Raw genomic sequence first — 23,648 nt, 5'->3', positions numbered from 1 at the left:
GCAAAATGGAAAACTCTTACAGACTGCGAGTTATGTATGTGTGATTCACTGAATTCTTTGTGACGCGCTACTTGTTTGGCACCATCCCTCATATTTACTAATAATAATAATAATGATTGTGCTATAAATTCTTTGGGGTTTAACACTATGAAATTATAGAGGTTCTTATTAATCTGAAAACTTCTTTGTATGCTTGAGAGAATCTGTTTCTAAATCAAGGGGATGACAACATAGGGGTGTCACAAACCCAAACCACACAACAATTTGTACGTTGAATTGTGCTCTCATCATGTGTAAACACATATATAAATACCCCCAGCACACAGAAGTTACGGTTTTAATCAGCTTAAAACGGGTGTTCCTCAATGTTTCTCATCAAAGGAGACTTTTAGGAACAACTAAAAAATTATGCACAGCTCTGACCTTCAGTACTCAATGCTTCTCATTAAACAAGATCTGTTTGTGCATATGTATGTGTTTGTAACCAAGCTCATGATTATAAAATACCCCGCAACATTTTCACATTCAGCCTCTGTTGATAACTGAGATGCGAGCGATGGAGAGTTCCCCAGGTCTTAGAGATTTTTGGTACCGTGCATGTGTTGTTTTTTATTGTGAGGCTGTTCTGGACCTACCGTGGTGTAATAAATGATGACATCACTGCTGGTCATATTGCCATGGAGAATGTGTTCTTTCAAGTGTTGGATAAGCGTGCCCTACAGAGACAGAGAGAGAGAGACAATTAATTGTTTTCTGTTCATACTTTCATTCATGACATTGACATTTATTGCTTGTTACCTCTTGTTTGGATTGTTACCTTTTGCTGAACTATATTTTTTATTGTGCTGACATGAAACACATAAATATGACACACAGAATGGCAAAGACACCGGTAAATTACAGGCTGCAATTCAAGTATTAGGCCCTATATATATTTGAATTATAATAATGTATTTTCTCAGCTGCTCAAAAAAAAAAAAAGCTTCTAACCACAAGTAGGACACACAACACACACACAAGCACTTCTTTTGACAAGAGGGCAATTTGTGTTAAGTGTCAATCCTCCCACAGTCCCCCAACCCATCACAGCTGGACAGGTCATTATCACTGGTGGTGAGTATGAACTGTATGAACTGTGTGTGTGTGTGTGTGTGTGTGTGTGACTTTGTGTGTTTGAGTTTGGAGCCGACTCGTACATTGCTGTTCGCATAAACAGGTGCTCAGTGTGTGTGCCTGTGTGCCTGTGTGCGTATCATCTTTGGCAGGACTCAGCTGCCATACCCGTCCTTCGGTGCGTGCCATCTTGCTACTGACAGCATGTTAACAGAGCCGTAACACAGCAGAAAGCACAACGGCGGCGGGGCTAATTGGTAGAGCCAGAGAGGACTGCCAGCGTCGCAATACGAAATGTTTTCGCCGACGCATTACTGTCCAATTATTGGCGGCGTGTGGAGACGTGGGGAGGGCCACACAAGAAAGAGACGGGGGACAGAGGAGGAGACAATAAGAGAGAGAGAAAAAAGAGGGGGGAGAGCTAGAGGAGAGAAGAAGCAGGGGGGAAAAAAATGAATGAGAATCTGAAAAAAAGAGAAAATTAACTCGAGATGAGGATAGAAAAACAATGGAACAAAGAAAAGAAACAAAGACTAAAGTAGGAAAGAATAAAATAGGTGTGTGTGTGTCAGAGAGAGAGACAGGGAGGACAAGTGTGTGAATGCATTTGTCAGGGTGTGTTAACCCATTTTGAATGCCGAGTGTTTCAGCCTTCAAAGTGCAGTGGTCCTTTTGAAATCACACATTTATCTAACGCTCTCCCTTATTCAGATGTGGTGTGTGGCAGGGAAAAAAAAGTCATTCATACACTCTTGAGAGCGAATAACCTTTCTAAGGTCTGCTGATGGGAGTTCTGCCGATGGAGTTCTGCTGCCATCTTGTGGTGGAAAATGCAATAGAAACACAAACAGCACGGATACAATAGACGGCTTTAGTCGCTGCTGTTGTGATATTAGGAATGATCTCAATAAGCTGATCAAGAGCCATTAAAATGTTGGTGTGATTTGAATCTGGATCAAGGCATGAAAGAGGGCTCCCAGAAATAGAGAATTACATCATAAAACAGTGTTGCTCCTGATGCACAAGAACCAAAAACTAGATATTCTTTGACAGCTGAGATATTGAGAGTTGGAGCACCCATTAGCTATTCAGATTTAGCCACTAAAAAGGACCTTGTGGTGAAATTAGTTTTCTCAACTGCTGTTTCCAAGGTCAAGAATGAATTTTGAACCTCCGCTTTTGAGCCAAAATGGATAAGGAGTCCTTACAGAGCTCAGAAAAATAAATGGAAATTTGGATATTCACAGTTCTACACCAACTGAGCAAACTGCTGATGAGGGTCATGTGATATGACTGAAAGCTCCACAGTAGCTTCAAATTGGGCCTTGTGATAAGATTGTTTTCTCAGCTTTAGAATTAAAGTTTTATTATACAATTTCATCTTTCTTCTTCTTCTTCCGCTTCTTCTTCTCTTGTCTTTAATCTTCTTGATGATTAAAAACATTACTCATTTTATACATTTTTGAGTGGTGTGGTGTCATGTGGTGTGCACATGAAAATAAGAGTGTACACATGGACAAGCCCAGTAGAGCTCTGCAAACAGATGTGACTGCCATGTGCTTATGTGTCTCTGTGTGTGTGAGAGACAGCTGAGGTCTGTGTAACCCCTGTGGAGCAGCAGCAAAAAAAAATAAAAAATTTGAGATAAACAAACTGCAACAAAAGTGTCTCTTTGTTTCAACTTGGAACAGAAGTTCCCCTTTGGTTCATATTTTTGACAAAATCCAGTCAATAATCTAATAAGAACAAACAACAAGCCAAAGTAAATTATAGAGCACTCTCCCCCAGATTTTCTTGGCTGGGGTGAGTGTTTATTTCTTACCCCAGCAGAGTGGACCATACATTTGGGAGCCCCTGTGGTTCCAGAGGAGTACATGATGAACAGAGGATGACTGAATGGAAGCTGCTCGAACTCCAGCTGAGGAAACTGGTCACCCTCACCGCGTCCAGTTGCCAGGAAATCATCTATAAATACACTGTAGAGAATTTTTTTTTTTAAGAGAAATTAAAGAAAACATTGCTAGAGTATATGAGGATAAAAAAAAAATTCAAAAAAATATCTGTTTGTTATATCATTTGGTCCATTTTAACTCTTTGGTGTAGTTGTAACCATGCACAGATACACACCTGTTGGGGATCTTGGAGAGGTCTGTCTCCTGTTTGGAGCGAACGTAGGGAATCACCACTACCTTCTTTAAGTCAGGCAGACCTAGAGAGAGAGAGAGAAAGTTGTCTGATGCGCTTTTGTGTACTCTTCACACTGTAATCTTATGAAAAGTCAGCAGGGTTCCCACAGGAATGCCAGTGTATTTCCTTGAGCACATTTCAGTTCTTCATGGAGCCTAATAAGGATTTTTCAGAAAGGAACTAAAAGATGCTTAGTATAGTAAGTCTCTGAATATTCCTGGGTAGCAGCTAAAGAAATAATCCTTCATCCTGTTATTCAGATAGTTTAATTTTAAATGTTTGTAGAACACAGTAAAGCTGTTCTACTCTACTGGTCTTATCCTACAATGTCTCTCTTTCTCCTAGTTAGCATACATTTCTGCCAAATTTTAATTGCTATAAAGAGACCATAACATTTTTAAAAATGTCAAAAAATATTGGCAGAAGCTGTCTGTCTCTGCACATAGTCTAGCCAACCACAGCAGGTTTTATTGTACCATCCATCAGATGAAGAGGCCAAATATTTTTCTTATTCCCCCCCAAATAAACGGATGATAATCTTAGAGTAAGAGCAAAAACAAATTGTGTCAGAAATATCAGCAAATGTGGGCGCCAACCTTTGACAACGCTGGTCAGTTTTTCCATGTGGTCATGTGTTTTGCCGTTGTAAACCACTGCCGCGACAGAGAAGATCAGTTTGGGCTGGATTTGAGAAAACCTGTCGAGGACACCCTGAGAGAGAGGGAGACAGAGAGAGAGAGAGTAAAAAAAAAGAAAGAACTCATAATTAGTGCTAGAGAGCATACTGTAAGTATGAAAAAACAGGAAATGAGAGAGAAAAAAATGAATGTAACTGACAAAAAAGTAAACCTAGAACGGTTATGTTTGTTAAAAAGGAAGTTCAAACATTAACTAAGGCCTTAGGGAGATGAATAAGAACCTTTAACCAAAAGGGACAACACTGGAATAAACATATGGAAAAGGTATAGTAGAATGACATTAATAAGGGTTGCCCCTCCAGTATTTACACTCTAAATTTTTCTGTTTCACCTCCTGTTCAGCATACTTCTTCCTAAAGATACAGTAATACCATTGCAAGTACGGGAGCATATTAGTGTAAGCCTAGGATGAAGGAGGCTGTAACAGAGAACAATGAGATTTCGAGGGAGTTGTCAGCTCCCTCTGAGTATAAGTATGAGTAATTTAATAAAGAGTCTGCACAAAATACCCTGACCTCATTATTACTCATACATTACAACCTATCTACATTGTAAACTGGAGTAAACATCAAATGACTTCCTTGTACAGGTGATTTTGTTTTTATTGTAGGCGTAGTTCTAGTGATCTGCCACAAGGGGCAGTAGCACACCAGAGAAAAAGCAGAGACCATGACAAAAGCACCATTGAGGAAGGAATGGCTGTAGGATGAATTTAATTGCACTCACACACACGCACGCACATGGTATTTTTCCTGATCGACCTCATTCCCCTTTACACATTGTATGGATGTGTTTGTGTGTGTTTGCTTTTCTAGTGCCCACAACTGTGAATTCCCTACAAGAACTGACAGAAGACAATAGATAGATTCTTTTGTGGTCCAGTGTTGTTCAGTAGATGGAGAAAGGAACAAACTCTGCCAGTATTGGCAGATAAAAACAGTTTTTTAAGAAACCGTTTCTATTCTAGAGAATCTATTTTGATCAAATACAGCAGTGGATAAATCATTGAGATCTGTCAGCTGCCACTGGATATGATATAAAAAAGAATCATAATTCAAACAGAAGTCTAAGTTAAGAAACACACAAGCCACACACACACACACACACACACACACACACACAATATCATTTGGTTCTTCTTACGTTGACTCCAAAGTCGACGGACGTAGAGCTCCAAATGGCTCCAATGCTGGCTGCTGCTAACATGGCCTCCACTGCATGGATACCATTGGGCAGGTAGCCTAGATAGAGAGAGTAGAGAGAAACATTTACTTCAAGTGGCAATCCATGAGATCCCTTTGATTAAAATACACAAAAACACACTATGACAACACATACAGAATGTGACATCAAATGTCAGATTTACTGCTTTACTACATATATTATTATCCAAAGGCCATAAAAGATAATGATCCATTGTTTATATTGGGCTTTTGTGTATAAATATAGTATACTGCAGTAGAAAGAAACGGTCAGGAATATCAGGACTCATCATGTTTGTTGTTACATAAGTTTTGAGTCTTCTAAATGATGTGAAATGTAGTAGTAGTGGTAAAATGAGAGGAATTGGACGTGTTATGTAGCCTTTGTCTTACAACTACTGGATACCACATAGGTCACCTGACTGAAAGAATAGTGTTGGAAGACAAGAGGGAGAAACAGAAAGACAATAAGCAAAAACAATCTGGATAGAGAGAGAAAAATGTGAGATTGTAAAAAGGGGAAAGACGAGGGAGGAGGACAAGTGATGAATATCAACCAGGGCGCTGGGAATATTTCATTTTTAACAAGCACTGCCGAGATCATAACCGCTGTCTTTGACATGATATATTCCTTGATCAATACAGGAAGTGGTGCCCAAGGATACTGCGAGTCGTTTCAGTGGACAGCCAGACAATCAGAGATGGAGAGGGAGGGAAAGAGAGAGAGAATCAGAGAGAGAGAGAGATTTATTGATAACTGCACTATGGAAAATAAGAGATCGAATAGGCATGCATGATATTGAAGTTCTTAACCAGTACCCGACGACTATTAATTTTTATGTTAACTTCAGCCAATACCAATTTAGATCATTTTCATCTCTCTGCAAGACTATCATGTCCCTAGTTTCCACTTTTGGATTTTACTTTCTATACACTTTATCTGAGATGCTCGGTGGCAGTGCTTCCCTTCAGTCATGACAAACGTTCCTGGAAATACACAGAAAGTTACACACCAAATCTATTCATTAAATATTGGCAATTTAAAGAGGACATCACATGCAAATTTCCAAGTCTATATTTTTATTCTGGAGTTCTACTGGAATATCTTTGCATGATTTACAGTTTAAAAAAACTCGTTATGCAGTCCTTCGGTTCAGCCTCTGTCTGAAACAGGCCGTTTTAGTTCCTTTCTCCCGATGAGCCCGTTCTGTTCTGATTGGTTAGCTCCCACAAGCTGCCCTCTGGCAGACTTCTGCCAGCTCCAGAGTCTACATAAACAAATAGCAGCAGTCAGATTTTGCTTCTTTTTCCCGTTCTTTACTTGAAACCCAATCACTGATATCCAATCTATTTATGACAAATCCCCTTTTCACATAAATCCCTCCTTACCTAAAGCCCTTAGAGATGGCATCACAAAACGATGGTTTAAAAAAAGGTATCAAAACTTTTGGGAATCTGTTTAAAGATGGAGCCCTTTTAAAGAGCTCTCCTCTCAGTATGGGCTACCCTGCACTCACCTCTAGGTTAGGCAATTTATCATCTAGGAACAAGATGGCCATCTACAATCATTACAAGAGTTGCTTCTAGATTGTGTGTGACAAACAGAGAGTAAGAGGCTTTATATCTTACACTGACTCAGGGAGGGGTGGGCTGATCTGGCATCTATGTGGTTATATTTTTGTATATTCTTGCATTATTCAGCTCAAGGGCTGTTATGTTACAAAACCAATAAAGATAATGTTGGAAAAAAAAGGATGTTATGTCCCCTCCAGAGAAAATTGCCTTTTATGGCTAAAATAAACAAAACGCCTCTGCAATAGACTTGTAATCAACCAAGTAGTAATACACAGATCTAATTAATGTATATGAAATAATATTAATATCAGGCCTGATATAGAAAATATATTTGTACGGTGATAAGGTGACTGCTGTATCATATCCCTATACCTAATACTGCTATTGTGTCTCTAATTAGACTACGGTCAGTACTAGAAAGGACAAAAATGGCCACTGCCCACGTATCTATAAACGAAACTATGACATAAGTAAAAATCAGTGGCCAGGCTCAACACAGAAACTCTCATGCTACCTATAAACACAGGGCTGCTTTGTTGATAGCATGTATCTAATCTAACATGATAAAACAATTATACAGCTGGTAGTTCCAGCCAGTCCAGTAGACTGACTGGTCACTTCCTATGAATCATGACTAATCAGGCTCTGTTTGGTTGCTATGTTGACTCCTGCTGTAACCAGGAAGCTGATCCTAACTGGATGACATCTCAGGCTGATAGATCACCGTACTGCTACACTGGGCACGACAGGCATTATCTCACAGTGGACCAGGACAAATAGCGTCATGGATCATAGTCTTACGACAACGCCTTGCTTGACTGCCTCTGTGGCCAATGTTATGAATCACTATCTTGGAATGCTGTGACACTACTTACACGTCAAAGTCACACATGGCTGTCAATTTCAGTTTAATCATGCATACAACTATAAAACTTTTCAGGTCTACATGCACATTGGTAACCACTGAATGGAACCCAGATTGCGCTTCGAGATGTTAATGTTACTTGTACATGATGTGACATCAGTTCATCACCGCTTCATAATTAAATGCACCATTACAGTGCTACTGTTCTAACATCTGGCTACTATTTTGTTTATGTACCAGTTTCTGACACATATATTGATTTCAAGGGCTCAAAAAGCACCACAAGACACAGAAATGACTGACTTTTCTGGATTTCGTTATTAGAGCTTTAGCCAAGTGAGTTGAGTAGTAATTGGATAATGGTTACAGAAGCTTGTGACCTGTGGACCGCTTGTTTGAAATCAGCTGAGAAAAATTAAGCAAGATAGTGAATCCTTCCTCAACAAGGAGCCAAGTACCAAACTCCTGTGAAGCAGCTCCATGGTAAACTTTAAGGGAAAGTCTTTTTGTGACTTTTTGTCATTTATATAATGTCGTAATGTTGGATGTCTGTGTTAAACATACTCAAAGTTCCAAACCATGAGGTGAAATTATGTAAAAATGCTCCCTCAAAGTCAAAAGCCCAGGCTTAAGCCTGCTCTGAACGGTCTGTTTGCAATGTTACCTCTACTTTCCCATCAAACTGACATCAGATCATTCGTTCATGCCCACAAACAGCCGTCTGTTCTGTAGACTTTGTTGCTAAGGTTGTTCCACAAATTGTTTACATTGTCCACTCACATAATTTCAGATTGGATTTCAGCTTGAACATATACAGATGTATTTGAGAAGTTGACATTTTGAGTAAAATCGAGAAAAAGAAGTGAAATCCTATTACTATTGTTTGATTACATAGGCTCTGGAGCTGGCTGAAGTCAGCAGCTTCTGTGTGATGAAATTTCAGGTTTTATTCCTACCATTTTTATCTTTATTTGTTAGAGTTTAAACAATTTGAATTCATATTACTCTTCCTTAACTGCTCCAGTGTAACTGTTGGGGAGCCAACAGTAAAAGACTGTGATTGCACAGTGTGTGTTTTAATGGCATAAAATAAATAGAACAAGTATTTCCCAGTGGATGGAAAATAGTGGGTGTGAAGGCTAGATACAAGCTTCTTAACAGGGTGGGGGTGATGTTGAGCAAAGTGCACAAAAAGGAGAATACGTGTGTATGTGTGTGTATGTGTGTGTGTGTGTGTGTGTGTGTGTGTGTGTGTGTGTGTGCTTAGGTAAAAGTGTGGGCTGGCTCATGTCCTGGTATAAAACCTGGTTGGCTTCATCAGCTAAGTGCTTATATATCTCCTGGATTACAGAAACTGACAAGACCATTTTAGTTTCAACCTAAGGACATGAACATGTCTGCCTCTAATACACACACACATACACACACACACACACACACACACACACAAGGGAGCACACACTTAACACACACAGATTTGTGTTTAGATATGTAAGGAAAGTAATGGGGAGAGGGGAGAAAGGGGTTATGAAGGAGCTGGCATCTCTCTCTCTCTCTTCCTCTTTCTGGTCTTCACTAACTCCCTCTCCCTTTCTGTCCTTCCCTCCCTCCCTCCCTCCCTCCCTCCCCTCCTTCTTGTCTTTCTAATGAGATTCCCATAGCGCTTAAGTCATTTAGCTAATGGATTTCCCTACCGCAATATCCATCTTTCCTCTGACCTCAAACCCACTTTTATACACACCCTGGTCATTCCTGGATAGAGTAGCTCAATATGATAACATGAACAGCAGCCTAAATCGTTGATGCCTCAAAGTAAAAGCAGGATACTACTGAACATAAAAGAGCCTTGGAAATTTAAGTTCCATGATTTTTTTTTACTGATTATGTAAGAATACAGACCGGCTTTTTTTTTTTTTCACAGGGTTAGGCTGCTCTTTTTCTGCAACACTCAACTTGATAATCACATATTCCTGCCAAGGAAGTGTCCAGTACAACCAGGGTTTCTCTTCTTTTAGCTTCAATGTTAGTAGTAGAAGAGTAGTAACAGAAGTTGTTTCAAAGAGCGACATATTCAGACATCTGAGATGCTTCTGTTTGACGACTGCTGTGTAACTGAAGCTCCTGATACCGAGACAGTGAGAGCATGAAATAGAGACCATGATAGATAAGATTCAATGCAGTTCTCATGCATTCCCATGACATCGCTGTACCTTAAGAGCTGTTCTAACAGACGCGACATACAGCATGTATTTCCACAGCTGGCCATGTAGTGACAAGCCACTGAGATAGGGAACAACTATACATGAAAAATCTTAAAAGTATTTGACGCTTAGAGAACTTTTTGCTGATCTTTAAATGGCATTAAAGCTCCAATTGCTGCAAAAACAGTAGTCAATGGCAGGTTGTACTCTTTAATACTGAGATATCAATGTGTAGATCTGTACAGGACTGTATAGAGGGGCGTTGCAGAAAAACATGCTCCCCCACCCATTCCTCCTTGTACAAATATAAACTTTGAAAAAATAAATGGCGACATTCAGAAAGAGCTGCAACTTGTGCCAAGACAGGCCAGCCCTCCCTACTACTGTGCGCACACACACACACACACACACACAGCTATGGCAAAAAAAAAAGTCCATGTGCAACAGGCAACAAATGAGAAACAGATATAAGTCAGGAAGACAGCGATGAATCTATCGACCAGCTATTTTCTTTTTGTTTTTTTGACTGTCTTTTTATTGAGCAACTTGGCCAATAAAAAAAGTTATATAAAGACATGATGACATATTTTTTTCCATATTTTCTTGATTTCCCCCACTGAGACAAAGAGCAATAAATCTGAGACTCACCCACAACCCTGTCTCCTGTCTGGACGCCCATCTTCCTCATGGCTGCAGCATACAACGCCACATCACGCCTCAGCTCCCCGAACGTCACCTTCACAATCTCATCGTTTGCCTCCACTAGGAGACACAGATAAAAAAAAAAAAAAGAAAGTGAGACACATATGCAGGAACTGAAAAAAAAATATGTACATTTCAAAGAATTATTCAGAAAACCGATGATGTTTGATTAGTATGGGATTAGTATAGTACGTGAATGTTGTTTTTATTTATAGATGGGTGGGCTGAATGCCAAAGAAGCCCCTGAAATTAAAATCCAAAGCAAAGAAAGAAAAAAATTAGAGAAAAAGCAGAAAAAGAAAGAGAGTGAAGGCTGAGATGGAGACATAAATAGAGAGAAATGATGCAGCAGGAAAAAGCCACAGACAGGAGCAGCCCTCTTATCTCTCTAAGTAATAGTTTACTGTCATTCACAGAGGCTACGCAGCATTGTGACCAACGGGGGCCTTCTCGAAATTACATTATAGCTCCTGAAGGAGAGTGCATGTGTGCGTGTGTGTGTTCACGTACACGTACGCACAGATGGGGCAATAAAGAAGAGCCTATCCATTAGTATGTGACAGCCCTGAGAGGTAATCTAATAAAGTGACGTATGCAGCCTCGCGCTCACAGCTGCATCGATCCTGCGCTCAAAAACTCATGTTCATGTCCTCCCAACTTTCCTTCTGCTTATTTGGTTTAGAAATAAATATTATGAAGACAAAATAGAACAGCATGTAAATGCAATCTGTAACCCAGAGAAGTAAAACCCTAAATAACACATACAGAGATCAAAATGCACAAAATAAAAGCCAAATAAGTAAAACACTACTGAAACTTAACCGGCCGTGAGTGATTTGATTGTGTAAAAGTCTGTTTTATGAGGGAGATTAAATAAAAAATGTGTGGTGTGTGTCTAAGGAGAAAAAACTAAATGTAGATGAGGATGGAAAGACTGTGTGTGTTCTGTGTATATAGTGTATAACATGGAATTAACACTGCCAGGATAATTGATATCACCACTGGGGATCAATAAAGCAAACACTTATGGTGCAACACTGATGTATTGCTGTATAGCTTATTATATTGTTTTTTTAATCAGCATCATATACTTTACGTACTCGCAGCATAGAGAGCCACTTTGTCCTGGTCTGCATGTTTGAGCAGGTTCTCTGCGTAGTTGAGTCGAGCTCCTTTAAACCACTCTGGTACATCCGAGATCCGTTTGGATACATCCACTACCTGTTATACACCCATAAAACACACACACAGGAGAGAGACACAGCATTGTTGTTAACCAAGTACTCTTGCTGGCACAGAATCAAGTCTCCTGTCAACAAGGATGTTGCTTTTCTCTCTCATTAAAGTGAACAGCACAAGAAACATTGTACAATAATGAAATAAAAGGAAAGGAAATACATCATTACAAAGATCTCAGTGATCAGGGAGGTAAAGTATCTACACTGGGCTCTGATGAAAGCCCTCACAATTTTTATGGAGGACGCAAATGGAATTATGTGGTCAGAGTATTTAAAAGTGAAAGCCATTGACTGTTTTGTGATCAAGTATTAGCCTCCACTGTGAGCTGATTGTGCTGCTGTACTTGAAACAAAACAACAGTGAGAAAAACCATCAATCAAACACCTGCTTGTCATAAAAATCCAGAGCAAACACAGGATGTACACGGGATCCGCTGTTACAAAATGCTTGATTGACAGGTTAATTAATCCCTGTCATCCATCTGATGTATTGTGGGGCTGTATACCTTATCTATTTAGTGGACAGAAAAAAATGTTTGCTAGCCCACATGAGACGTGGAATCTGTTATCCATGTGTACACTAGGGGTGTGTAATAACATGACACAGCGTGATAAGCTTACTGTAAGCACCAGGAAAAATGTACTACCTCACGTACCCACATCTGAGTGGCAATATACTGGAGCTCAGCAACATTAAGAGGCTAGACAGTAAATTATATGATGAACACAAACAACTAAGATACTTTAAAATCAATCTACTTGTTTATTAATGTAGCTGAGATAAAATAGGGATGATTATAGTTTTGATAAGCGGACTTTTCATCAACTGGAGATTTTCCTTCATTCCAAAATACTTTTTGTTGACTGGAAAGTGGTTGATGAATTAAACAATGAGCTCTGTGTCTGCTCATTTAGAATGAATCCTATCACATTACTGCCTTTCCTTTGAAGGTAATGTATAAGGCAGAAAGGCACACAATGGGCCTCATTCAAAATTGTCTTCTCTGCAAGGGTGGTGAAGTGCAAATAGAAACTATTGATTTAAAGTTAAAAAACATCATCTATCTACTTACCGCTACATAATGAAGGCATAAAATGCCAAAAAAATAATAGCGAAAAAAAATGACAGTTGACTGTCAAGCCACGAGAGCACAATGACGGCACATAACAATCCTTTAAAAATCCTTTTTACGTTATCATATACATCAATATATATCAAATCACGTTACGGTGGGACAAAGTTTTTGGAAACATGATAAAAATGTTGTAAATAGTTACTCAGGTGGAATTTCTTATATCTGGTATTTCAAAATGAAGTTATATTTTACTTGGCCTACATTTTACTTCATGGCCTAAAACTCACCACAAACAAATTTACCCATCCACTCAGAGGGTACGTTTTTTTCCCCAACAAACTTTGGAAATAAATAAATAAAACATGAAAGAATACCGCAGTTTGTCCGCACACATAAACATGATCTATTTGATTCATGAATGAGGCCCAAAAATTGAATAGTATGGCCACAAATGGACATTACAGCCATTTTACAGTGTTAAATAAAGCAGTTTGTTTTAATGGACGTTAATGTGTGACTTTAGAGCGATAAGAATGCAGCAGAGTGACAATCCAGGAAATTAGCACCATAAAAAAAGAAACTGCCGCAGGTGAGACACTGGTGAGTAGTTTCTCTCCTCTATCGGCAACTTTGAGCACAAAATGTGAGACACATTTGGTATCTTTTCTTTTTGTTTTAGATTTCTTAATAAATATGGCTGTTGAATTTTGGCTACGATGCACCAGAAGATTGGCGCACTCACCTCTTCGAATGGTTTGGAGCTGACTACTCCACAGAAGCGCCACACCTCCGCCCAGAACTCTGAATAGCTGTGCACCGACCACTGGTACAGGTCATTGTAGTTAACTAGAGGACAGAGAGAAAGAATCAGTGAATATTACAGATTTATAACTAAGATATTAATTTACTGGTGTGACCTAGTTACTACAGCTGGTTAAACTGGTGAAAAGATCAGGCATTTGTTAATTAGGCATTAACAAAACACTGTCATATAGTTCTGTATGCTTGAGATTATATTCTCCAAACATAATTTCTTTATTTGACATCTTACGTTTACTTTATATTTTAAGATGATTCCAATATTTCTGTGGATTTACAAAGATTTGACCTCTTCATTGACATACACTGACCAACAGAAAGGAAAACACGAGGTCAGAGTGATCAAGCAAATGCTGGCAAACCTCCAAGAATAATTCAAAGCAGCTGTTCCCAACCTTTTTGGCTTTTGAGCCTTTATAGGCACCACATACTCACAATCACTCATCAGCTTGCATATACATCTATATGTCTATGAGCTGTGAGCAGTAGTAGTAGTTTCTATAGTTGTAAATTAATTATTTATGAGAAAGATGCAGGGAAAAAAGAATTTTGTGAAACAGAAATGCAAACCACCAGCCACTACAAAGGGTTGCCCTCTCTATCAGCCAATTTGGCAACTAACCTAACCAACATGGACTCTTAAGAATCAAGGTGCTGGATTAATGCATGGTGTGCATTAATCCCCATGGTTTATATATTCATGCCTCTGCTGAGTTATTTTTATCCCCAATGGAGACACACAAAAATGTGTCTCCCTCATTGTGAGGGAGAAAAAAACCTAGGTAAAGGGCTGCAACATGAGAACAGTCTATAGTGCAAACAACGATAAAATCAGAAATGGACTTGACAATGACAATAGAGACGACACCGTGTGCAGTGACCCCTCCACAGGAAGATCCTCCATCATCAAAGCAGACTGGTTTCTTAGTCTGACAAGTAGGCATATGCTGTAGCCTATTTAGTGTAGAGTGGCGCTGTCCACAGTACTGAAAGGAGCACTGGGAGATTTAATTCGGGCATATTAACCCTCATCTTACCAACATATTTAACATACAAGAACTATCTACTGGGGTCCCTGGGGGCCCCAACACAGTGCTGTAAGAAATAACCATCATAGTAAAATGTTAACTTATTTCTACTCAAAACATTACTAGTTATGTAATTAATGTCATCTGAAGAAAAAACAAATTATTAATATTTTAAGAAAGTTACAGTTAATTTGCATATTGTGTAAAATGAAAATATGTACTTTTCTTTAATATAAATTGCAGCTTTCATTACAAGTACAATGTTTTCACAAAGTTTTCAAAATGACTAACAGAGTGCCTCTACCTCCCTGATAGTGTGTGATACTTTAAATTAGGACCCACGGCAAACATGACCTCAATACATAGTTCCATCTATTAAAACTGCATAGGTGGAATTAGGTTCTTTTGACTGGAGTCCCCCAGGACACCAATATATTGGTATTTTTAAAAAGCACTAATTAACACAGAAACAGATAACAATGATATTAAGTGATACAAACTGATTGACAAAGTCAAGAAAAATTGGAATGACAGAATAAAGCACCTGTGAGATATGACAAAAAGTATACCTCTGGGGTCTGCGGGTCCCCAGTCGGTAGGATTAAGGTTAAATTAGCATTTAACCTTTTGTTTTGTTGTATATGATCACATCTCCTATGTGTCCACATGAGGAAAGGACAAGGCATGAACTTGACTTCACATCACTGGGTGAAAATATCAGGCTAATTAAAATATTCCTGCAAATGCAGTGATCAACTTCAAGTTTCGTAATTCTTTTATTTAAGTTTATATTTTTATAAATGTTATTGTAACAGCTGCAAGAAACAGCCAAATAGACTCCACAGTCTCTATAGGTCCACTGTGGTTCTGATTTATTTTCATGAATAAAAACGTTTTGAAAACATCCCCCTCTGATTTTCGCACCCTGGATTACTATAAACAAACAAATGAGACTGATTTTGAAGAGAAAAGAGGGGATTCTAGCTGAATGAGGACTCAAAGGATTTAAATCTAGACAGTTTGTGTAACACTTTTTTTTTTTTGCCATTTTCACATTTTTCATTTCACACACCCATCTGTCATAGCTGTCTACATCCCTCCCACCTCTCCAATTACGTAACTCTCCCCCTCTCTATTCATGCCATATCCGGATAATCAAGTTTTTCAGCATTCAGCAACTGACACGGTATAAATACAAAATAGATACAAGTGAAATAGGCCGCTGTCTTTCATTGCTTGGCATATCTGCAGCCAGACGGTCTTCACTTGGGAGTTGAGTCCAGACATAGATGCAGAGCAGAGCTGCAGTGCTGTAAACACAGCTAATTATTTTGAAAACGGGAATAGTATGCATTAAAGGACATCCTTACTCATTTTTCGTCTATACCAAATATATATTCATGCTGACTCACTACCTCTATAGCAATAAATATCTAATGGGTGCGCACCAAAGCTAGCTGCTGCATTGCAAAGCAGCTTTAGACAGTGGTAAATTAGAGGTAATAAGCTGTCTGTAAAGTAATTACACAACATATATTAACAGCAGGCTGCGGGGAGGCACTGTCTGAATCTCTGTTTGTATTCGTCTCAGTTAGCAAGCCCAAAGAAGCTTCAAAGAGACAACAAAATCCCACTTGTAACTGAACACATCCTCTCTATCTCTCTGTCTGGCTCCCTGTCGGTCTTCCTCCCTCCTCTCTGCTCACCCAGATTAAGTCCGTAGTCCCCGTTGACCTGTATCCTGAATTTATCCATCTGTGTGTTCTTCTTGGAGTCCGGGTACCACAACACCTTACTCTCCAAATCCATGATTTTCTCGCTCTTGCCTTCCGTGTCCTTAGACATCTTTGTTGTGTCCCTTCGTCGGCAGCTAAACTCCGGAGCGCCTTTGTGAAGCTAACTGTCCCTGAGATGAGAGCTCGTGTTGAATTAGAGCACCGGCTAGCTGCTTCGTTTGAGTGTTAGACAGCGTGCGACAGCTAGCAAGGCTTACTGTCAAAGGCAGGCGTGAGGCAGCCAAGGAAAAACTGACAGGACACGCCCGGCGTCATGACGTAAGCGAGATACATTCAAGAGCACTCTGTTCAAAACTGTTGTAGAGAAAACAAACTACACAGCCACCGCCCTGAGGACAAAATACTTAATACTAAAGGGGCCCCAAGGAGCTGCAGGTGTATGAATATTACATGAGATTGTATTCATATTTAAGTATTCATGAGTATAGTAGACTATAATCTTTAAAGAAAAACTGCTTTGTATTTAATTTAATTTATGGCTGTGGTTGTTGTTATTATAAGGGATGTGCTCATGTGTTCGTTTGTGTTTTTTGTTTGTTTGTTTCTGGACCTTTCCAAAAGCTGTTGCCCTACTAAACTGCTGAACTGTCCTTTTATCAAACTGGACTTCACATTTCACATCCCTCGTTTAATGCCTGTCACTTTAATATATGTCATCAAACTGGACTGTACACTGCATTCAACCCACACTGTGACATAATGTAATTATTTATATCCATGTCACATTTAATTTTTGCACTTGTCACCTTCATATATTTTATACACTTCGTCTCTTTGTCTATAGTACAGTCCATATTTTCTTTGTACAGTCAATATTTCATTTCAAGTTGTATATCGCATTTCAAATCTATTATTATTCCATTCTACCACAAATTGATCATAACTTGTCAGTTGGAGGATGTTAATGAGTAGGTTGTAATTAGTAGGTTACTATAGCCCACTTAAATACGCTGTAACTTTGAGGTACTTTGAGATATTTCCACTTTATTCTCCTTTATGGGCTAATTCTACTTAACTTAATTTCGGAGGCAAATATCATGCTTTTTCCTCCACCACAGTTAGTTGTACTGTACTGTATATGTATAGTTTTTACAATTAATCGTTTTTAAGGTTTCATTGCATATGTTTTGCCTGTTTCACTGGCTCTGGCTTAAGGTGCATAACGAATGGTCGGCCATTAGTGTTACTGTTACAGCAGTATGTCTTTCATGTTCTGACCTGTTTCTCTTTTTGTTTTGTTTTTTTGTCACATGGCCAACCAAACTAGTTGCCCCTGAGGGGATAGAAGTTATCCAATCTAACCTTCATCTATTTAGAGACTGAGATTTTACATTAAAAAACTATGATCAATTTATAAAATATAATGCACTGTTATAGAATAAACTAATGTAGCTCAAATCAGCTCCACCTCCACCAACTACCAGCCCCATGCATCTGTAACAATAATTTATGAATATAATATATGATAATACAAAACTGACTGGTAATACTTCTGTACTTAAGGAGGATTTTGAACGTATAACTTGTGGTGGTGCATTTTTACATTGTGAAATTGCAACTTGTATTGCAGTAAAATATGAATACTTCTTCCACCATCGCAGTTTGCTGAGTGTTATCTTTAATTTTTCCACTGTTTCAATCAAAATATAATTTACCCAGTAAATTACAGCTACTATGACAAAGGTGTTTGAATGTAATTGATATTTTAAGTAAGTAAGCAAGTTATTCCAAGACTTCCTCATCTCTGTTTTTGAAGTATGCCTGTTTTTTGAATGGTAGCAAACGCAACAGCCTATTAACCCTAATTGTTATACTGACTGGTAGTTGACTGGTATTTTAGCCAAAATGCTGGCTGTTAGATATAGGTTTTCATAAATATAGAATATAAGATATATATATTTTTATAAGATATATAAGATTTTCCAAAAAAAAAAAAAACCCAAAACATACAATTTGCTTAATTTTATAATTCTTTAACACATGCACCGCGTAGAAGTCTTGAACCTCTCTCACACATGAACGCGCACGAGAATTGTGTGGTCGCGGTCCACGCGCGGTAATCTTGCCTGTCAAAATGAGAGATTTTGATTGGTCCTTAGTACACTGGTTCCACATCAGCCGACGGATCGGTCTATGTGGGAGGCGTATAAACAAAAGACTGGCGTCTCATTTGATCAATGGTAAACAGGCCTTTGGTCCCTCACAGTACGCAAATTGGCCAATGAGAGAGCGAGAAAATAGGAGCGTTTAGGGGTGTGCCCAATCAGTGAGAGGGAAGAACGACCCTCCTTCCTGACCGGTGGTGTCATCTCAACTTTGATTCAATGATTTAAGAGAGCCTTTCTATTCTTGCCGTGTCCTGTTTAATCTAGTTTGCAATACTATATGTCTATAATTCTCTTTTCCTATAAAGGGCAATTGCACAATAATGACAAATGACTGTCTTTCCCTTATTTCTGTAGAGTATTTTTACCATAATAATTATGCTTTACAGAAAATGTAAGAGATTTAAATGGTCTAAATCACAAGGACTGCAGAATTAAACTATTTAGTCTGCATTCAGCGACCACACCAATGCCTCAGTCCCTTCTGTGTTGTTTGCTTTCATCAACCAGTGTAAATAAAGATGTTATCAATCTGCATTAAACATTAGTCTAAAAGCCGCCAATGCATGTGTGGAATCTCAAAATACACACTCAAAGTGAAGGAAGGCAAAACCTCCCTTTCCAAACTGCACTAAATGAATCATCTGTGGCCACATTATTCTCACAAATGCAACAGTGAGCAGCTCTGCTTTGTGATTATATATTTTGTCTTTTCTATGCTGCTGTGTGGTCTGGCACAGCAGATAGGCTACTATAAAGCAGAGGAACAAGATAGACCAGGCTAACAGAAATGTTGTAACCTGTCTGATAATGTTTTGTAATGTGGTATCAGTGTCCTTAAAAGTTGCATAGAGACCCAGAGTCCAAATTGCAAAAATGAATGCCTCATATCTCAAAGCTAAACTCTTATACTCTGAAACCCAAGCAAGTATATGGGGTCTGATATATATGGTGAGATCAAATGAGGAACACTGAGTAACCACACTGTGTCTTCTGATTTGCAGTGCTATTATTTGCTATATTTTGTCTATCTTGGTAAGACCTTGATAAAAAAAAAAAGCATTAGCCAAAACACAGGAATCAGTGTAGGTAGGTAAGATATGATAATACCACTAATATTTGGGTGGGTGGGTGATTATTTCCGTGATGAGGTTTTTATCAAAGGTGCAGCTGAGGTGAACTGTTGACATGGCTGAAGCACTTTATAGGGAATATATTTGTGACCGAAAAGTTCTCTCTCAAACCAGTGGAAATTTTATGGGATTTACCAGCAAAGTGATATATGATGCATCTTTAAACATCAGATATTTTGGCCACAATACCATATTCTGTAAAGGTTAGTGGAGAGTGATGAAAAAATGTGAGTGGTGTATGTAACAGTGGTTATGTCTGGTTCAGACTCCCATTGTTGCAAATACATTGAATGCCAAGACTAGTACTATAGGACCTTTGTTATCTTGTAAATGTGGTCCCAAGCTCACGTGTGCATTGAAATCTTGGCCAAAGTCCAAAAAATGTACAGTAACCCATGCAAGTTTCTTTATAACAAGCCAAGGCTCCACCATCAAGTAGGGAGCCATTGGAGGAGAAATGCCTTGTTGTTTGAGATGTTTGAAAAGTAGTGCCATCATACTAGATAGACAGCCTTAAACTGAAACTATAAATTTAGTAGTTTAGAGGCGGTGGCTCAGCAGGTTGTCCACAAATCAGAAGGTTGTGGTTTGATCCCCGACTCCTCCTGGGTACATGTAGAATTGTCCTTAGGCAAGATACTGCACCCCAAAGTGCTCCCGATGGTTGTGCCAGCACCTTGCATAGTAGCTTGCCACCATTGGAGTGCAAATGTGTGTATCGAATTTGAGTGTGAATGGGTGAATGAGCAACAGAAACATTGTAAAGTGCTTTGGATAAAAGCACTATATAAATGCAGCCATTTGTCATAGTAGAAAATGATGGCACAAATATTTTTTAAGATAAAGGCCATAAATATTAAACTACATGACTTTATGTATTTTGTGGTGCACTGCACCAGACTTTTAATTTTCACTAATTTCTCTTTATGTGGTGAGTGTTTCCATATACTGTAATTTGTCTCAGTAGTCACATGTTGTTAGTTCTGTTTGGCATTGTTTTGTTTTTGTTAATTTTCCAAAAAATCCTGAGAATTGAATTCATCCACTAAGACAAATTAAGCTTTAAGCTTTTCAGTAATTTGTTTTTTTTTTCCTGTTTTATTCACTATTTAGTCCTTATAAGTCTTGCTTTAAAAGAAAAAAAATCCCCATAAATGAATTTTGGTTTGGATCACACCTTCTCTCCTAAAATGTAATTTTCTCCTTAATCATAACATAATTTGAAATAATAGGTGTGCCTGCTTTAAAGGACTTAACACTTGGCCTTAGATGACGTTGTATGATCACTGTATGAACTGATTCAGATTGACTCAGAAGTTGACCTGTAATGAACCCTGACTCACTCTACAGCAAGTGTCTCTTTTATCTGTTTATCCTGGCTCCGTCTCCACATCAGCTCAAAATCTCCTGCTGTCCAGCCAAAACTCACATTTTGTAACAAGCTGTAACTACTCCTGTCATTTTGTTTCATCACAGGATTCTTTCATAATGGCTGCTCTTTGGATCCTGTGATGTAAAATGTGTAGCTGACATTTGCATAGTGTCATTCCTGCCTTACATTTTGTAATATATTACATTACATTTAGCTAATAGTCTTATACAGATAAACCTACAATGAACCCAACAGGGCAAAAAGACAATCTGCGTAGTCAACTGCGTAGTTTGACTTAAAGACAGATGCTTATTTGCTTTCTCTGGATCTCAGATTCAACCACAGTGAATCTGCCTCCTCAAGAGTCCAGCTGATAGTCTGCCAACGTTGCCATGTTTGCTTTTCAGGTAGCACTATATATGTATTCTGAGTTTATGGTGATAAATTAGGTATTTAGACCTCAGTGATGTGATTTCTGAAAGTGCAACATCTGCACTTTCCTTATCAGCTTATGAGGCATGTGTTCAAACAGTCAGCTACTGACTGTGTGTGTGTGTGTGTGTGTGTGTGTGTGTGTGTGTGTGTGTGTGTGTGTGTGTGTGTGTGTTGGTGGGTGGATGTTTGTGTACATGTTATGCACTATAAATTGATCACCTGACCCACAACAATGTTTTCCACCCACCTGTTGTTCACTATAGGCTAACTATAACAGGATCTGGCTAATTTACACATTATTATACATCATTGTTCACAAAATGAAGGAATGGATTTCCCCCAAAAGTGGAGGCACACTGCTTCGTCAAGGTACAAAAGTTAAAAAGCCTTTATTATTATATTGTTATAGGGTCAAACAATCATACACTCAGACAAGAGAATTAAGTACAAGGTTCAATCACACACATAAGAATTTTCACAGCCACACCCGGCTTCCTTATTACTCCTGTACTCAATAAATTAATTAATGTCAAAGATAATATTAACTAAACAAGTATGAATAAATGCTACATCTAAGATAAATAGAAAATATATGAATGACACCTGATCATGTCAGAACAACTGCATGGGCACAGCTGTAAACCAAAGACCTGAGACATCCAGCAAAGATGAATCTCACAACTCGCAAAGAAAAAGATGAACAGAATAACACATATTGTACAGAGTACAAAAAATAAATAGCTGTACATGAAAAACAGCAATGTGGATTACATTAAGCACATAACTTACAGTTAAACATTTAAATGTAATGACATTTGGAAGTGGAAACTGCAAAAATTGGTCAGTGTACAAAGAATAATTTTATGCATGGAACAAATATACTTCTTTTTTCAATGTGAGCAGAGCCATGATCTAAACTGATCTTTGTGAGCTTCTAGATATGGCAATAAAGTATTTTTTATATATAAAATGAGCATGTTTTTTATTGTGTTTTGCAAAGACTTCACACTGATACCAAGCTTGAAGTTTCTAACCTCCCTTACTTTTAACATCTGACTGCCTAACAGACTTTTCCAGTAGATGGCGCACTAGTACTTTTTATTTAGTGCACAAGGAGCTGTTTAAATTTACATGAAGGAATCTCTTGAGAGAAATTTGGATTATAACTCCACTGTCCTTTAATTGAAAAAAAAAACTGAGGCATACAAGTTTGACTACACAGTATGGACCTGTATGTACTCCATTACGCAGCTTTTACTTGCCCATTATAAATGCCTTTTTTCTACCAGCAAGAATCTTGATCATTTATCAAAAAAAAGAAGATACATTTACTGAAATTCCAACTCGTTCTAACACTGAATGCATTGAACTTGTAGCCCTTTTCATTCAAGAAATACAGAAAATCAAATCATCAAATACTCTATCAATGACATTACTCAGGGTGGGAACACCGGCCATGACCATAACCTTGGTCTGGCCTGACCTTGGCCAGTTATTTGTCTGCTTCACCTGCCTTTTCCTTACAGAGCCAACTATCATTTATTGACTGATGAATTTGGGACTTACATAACAGACACTTGGCAAACACAAAAAACAAAAAGCATTCATTGTACATATCAGGTATATATTACTTTTTAACAGTGGTGGAAAAAGTATTCAGATCCTTTACTGAAGTAAAAGTACCACTACAGCAATGTAAAAATACTCCATTACAAGTAAAATTCCTGCATGGAATATCCTACTTAAGTAAAAGTACATAAGTATTAGCAGAAAAATGTACTTTAAATATTAAAGTAAAAGTATTGGTTTGGGCCCTCTGACTGATATATTATTATATATGACATCATTATATTATTAATACTGAGGCATCAATGTGTAAGCGGCATGTTACTGTTGTAGCTGCTGGAGGTGGAGCTAGTTTGAACTACTTTATGTACAGTTAGCTAATTTAGTCCAGTGGTTCCCAACCTAGGGGTCAGGCCCCTCCAGAAAGTCACCAGATAGATCTGAGGGGTCGTGAGATGATTAATGGGAGAAGAAAGAAGAAAAAACAAAGTCCTGATACACAAATCTGTTTTCAGTTTTTGGAAATTTTCTCTAATC

At 38.4% G+C, this 23,648-nt stretch overlaps 1 protein-coding gene across 1 annotated transcript in view; it reads right to left on the bottom strand.

Annotated features, from left to right (window-relative positions):
* Window positions 1–16,715, bottom strand: part of aacs (acetoacetyl-CoA synthetase) — a 36,494-nt gene extending 19,779 nt beyond the window's left edge. Inside the window, exons 1-9 of the mRNA XM_067615467.1 lie at window positions 16,411–16,715; window positions 13,600–13,703; window positions 11,644–11,764; window positions 10,490–10,603; window positions 5,142–5,239; window positions 3,897–4,011; window positions 3,241–3,322; window positions 2,936–3,089; window positions 636–716 (exon numbers count right to left, since the gene is read on the bottom strand). Coding sequence (XP_067471568.1) covers window positions 636–716; window positions 2,936–3,089; window positions 3,241–3,322; window positions 3,897–4,011; window positions 5,142–5,239; window positions 10,490–10,603; window positions 11,644–11,764; window positions 13,600–13,703; window positions 16,411–16,549 — 1,008 coding nt within the window. The 5' untranslated portion in view covers window positions 16,550–16,715. The remainder of the gene's footprint in view (window positions 1–635; window positions 717–2,935; window positions 3,090–3,240; window positions 3,323–3,896; window positions 4,012–5,141; window positions 5,240–10,489; window positions 10,604–11,643; window positions 11,765–13,599; window positions 13,704–16,410) is intronic.
* Window positions 16,716–23,648: the final 6,933 nt, after the last annotated feature.

This window comes from Thunnus thynnus, chromosome 2 (assembly GCF_963924715.1).
Source record: "Thunnus thynnus chromosome 2, fThuThy2.1, whole genome shotgun sequence".
Taxonomy (NCBI): domain Eukaryota; kingdom Metazoa; phylum Chordata; class Actinopteri; order Scombriformes; family Scombridae; genus Thunnus; species Thunnus thynnus.
This window is presented reverse-complemented; position numbering and strand designations above follow the sequence as displayed.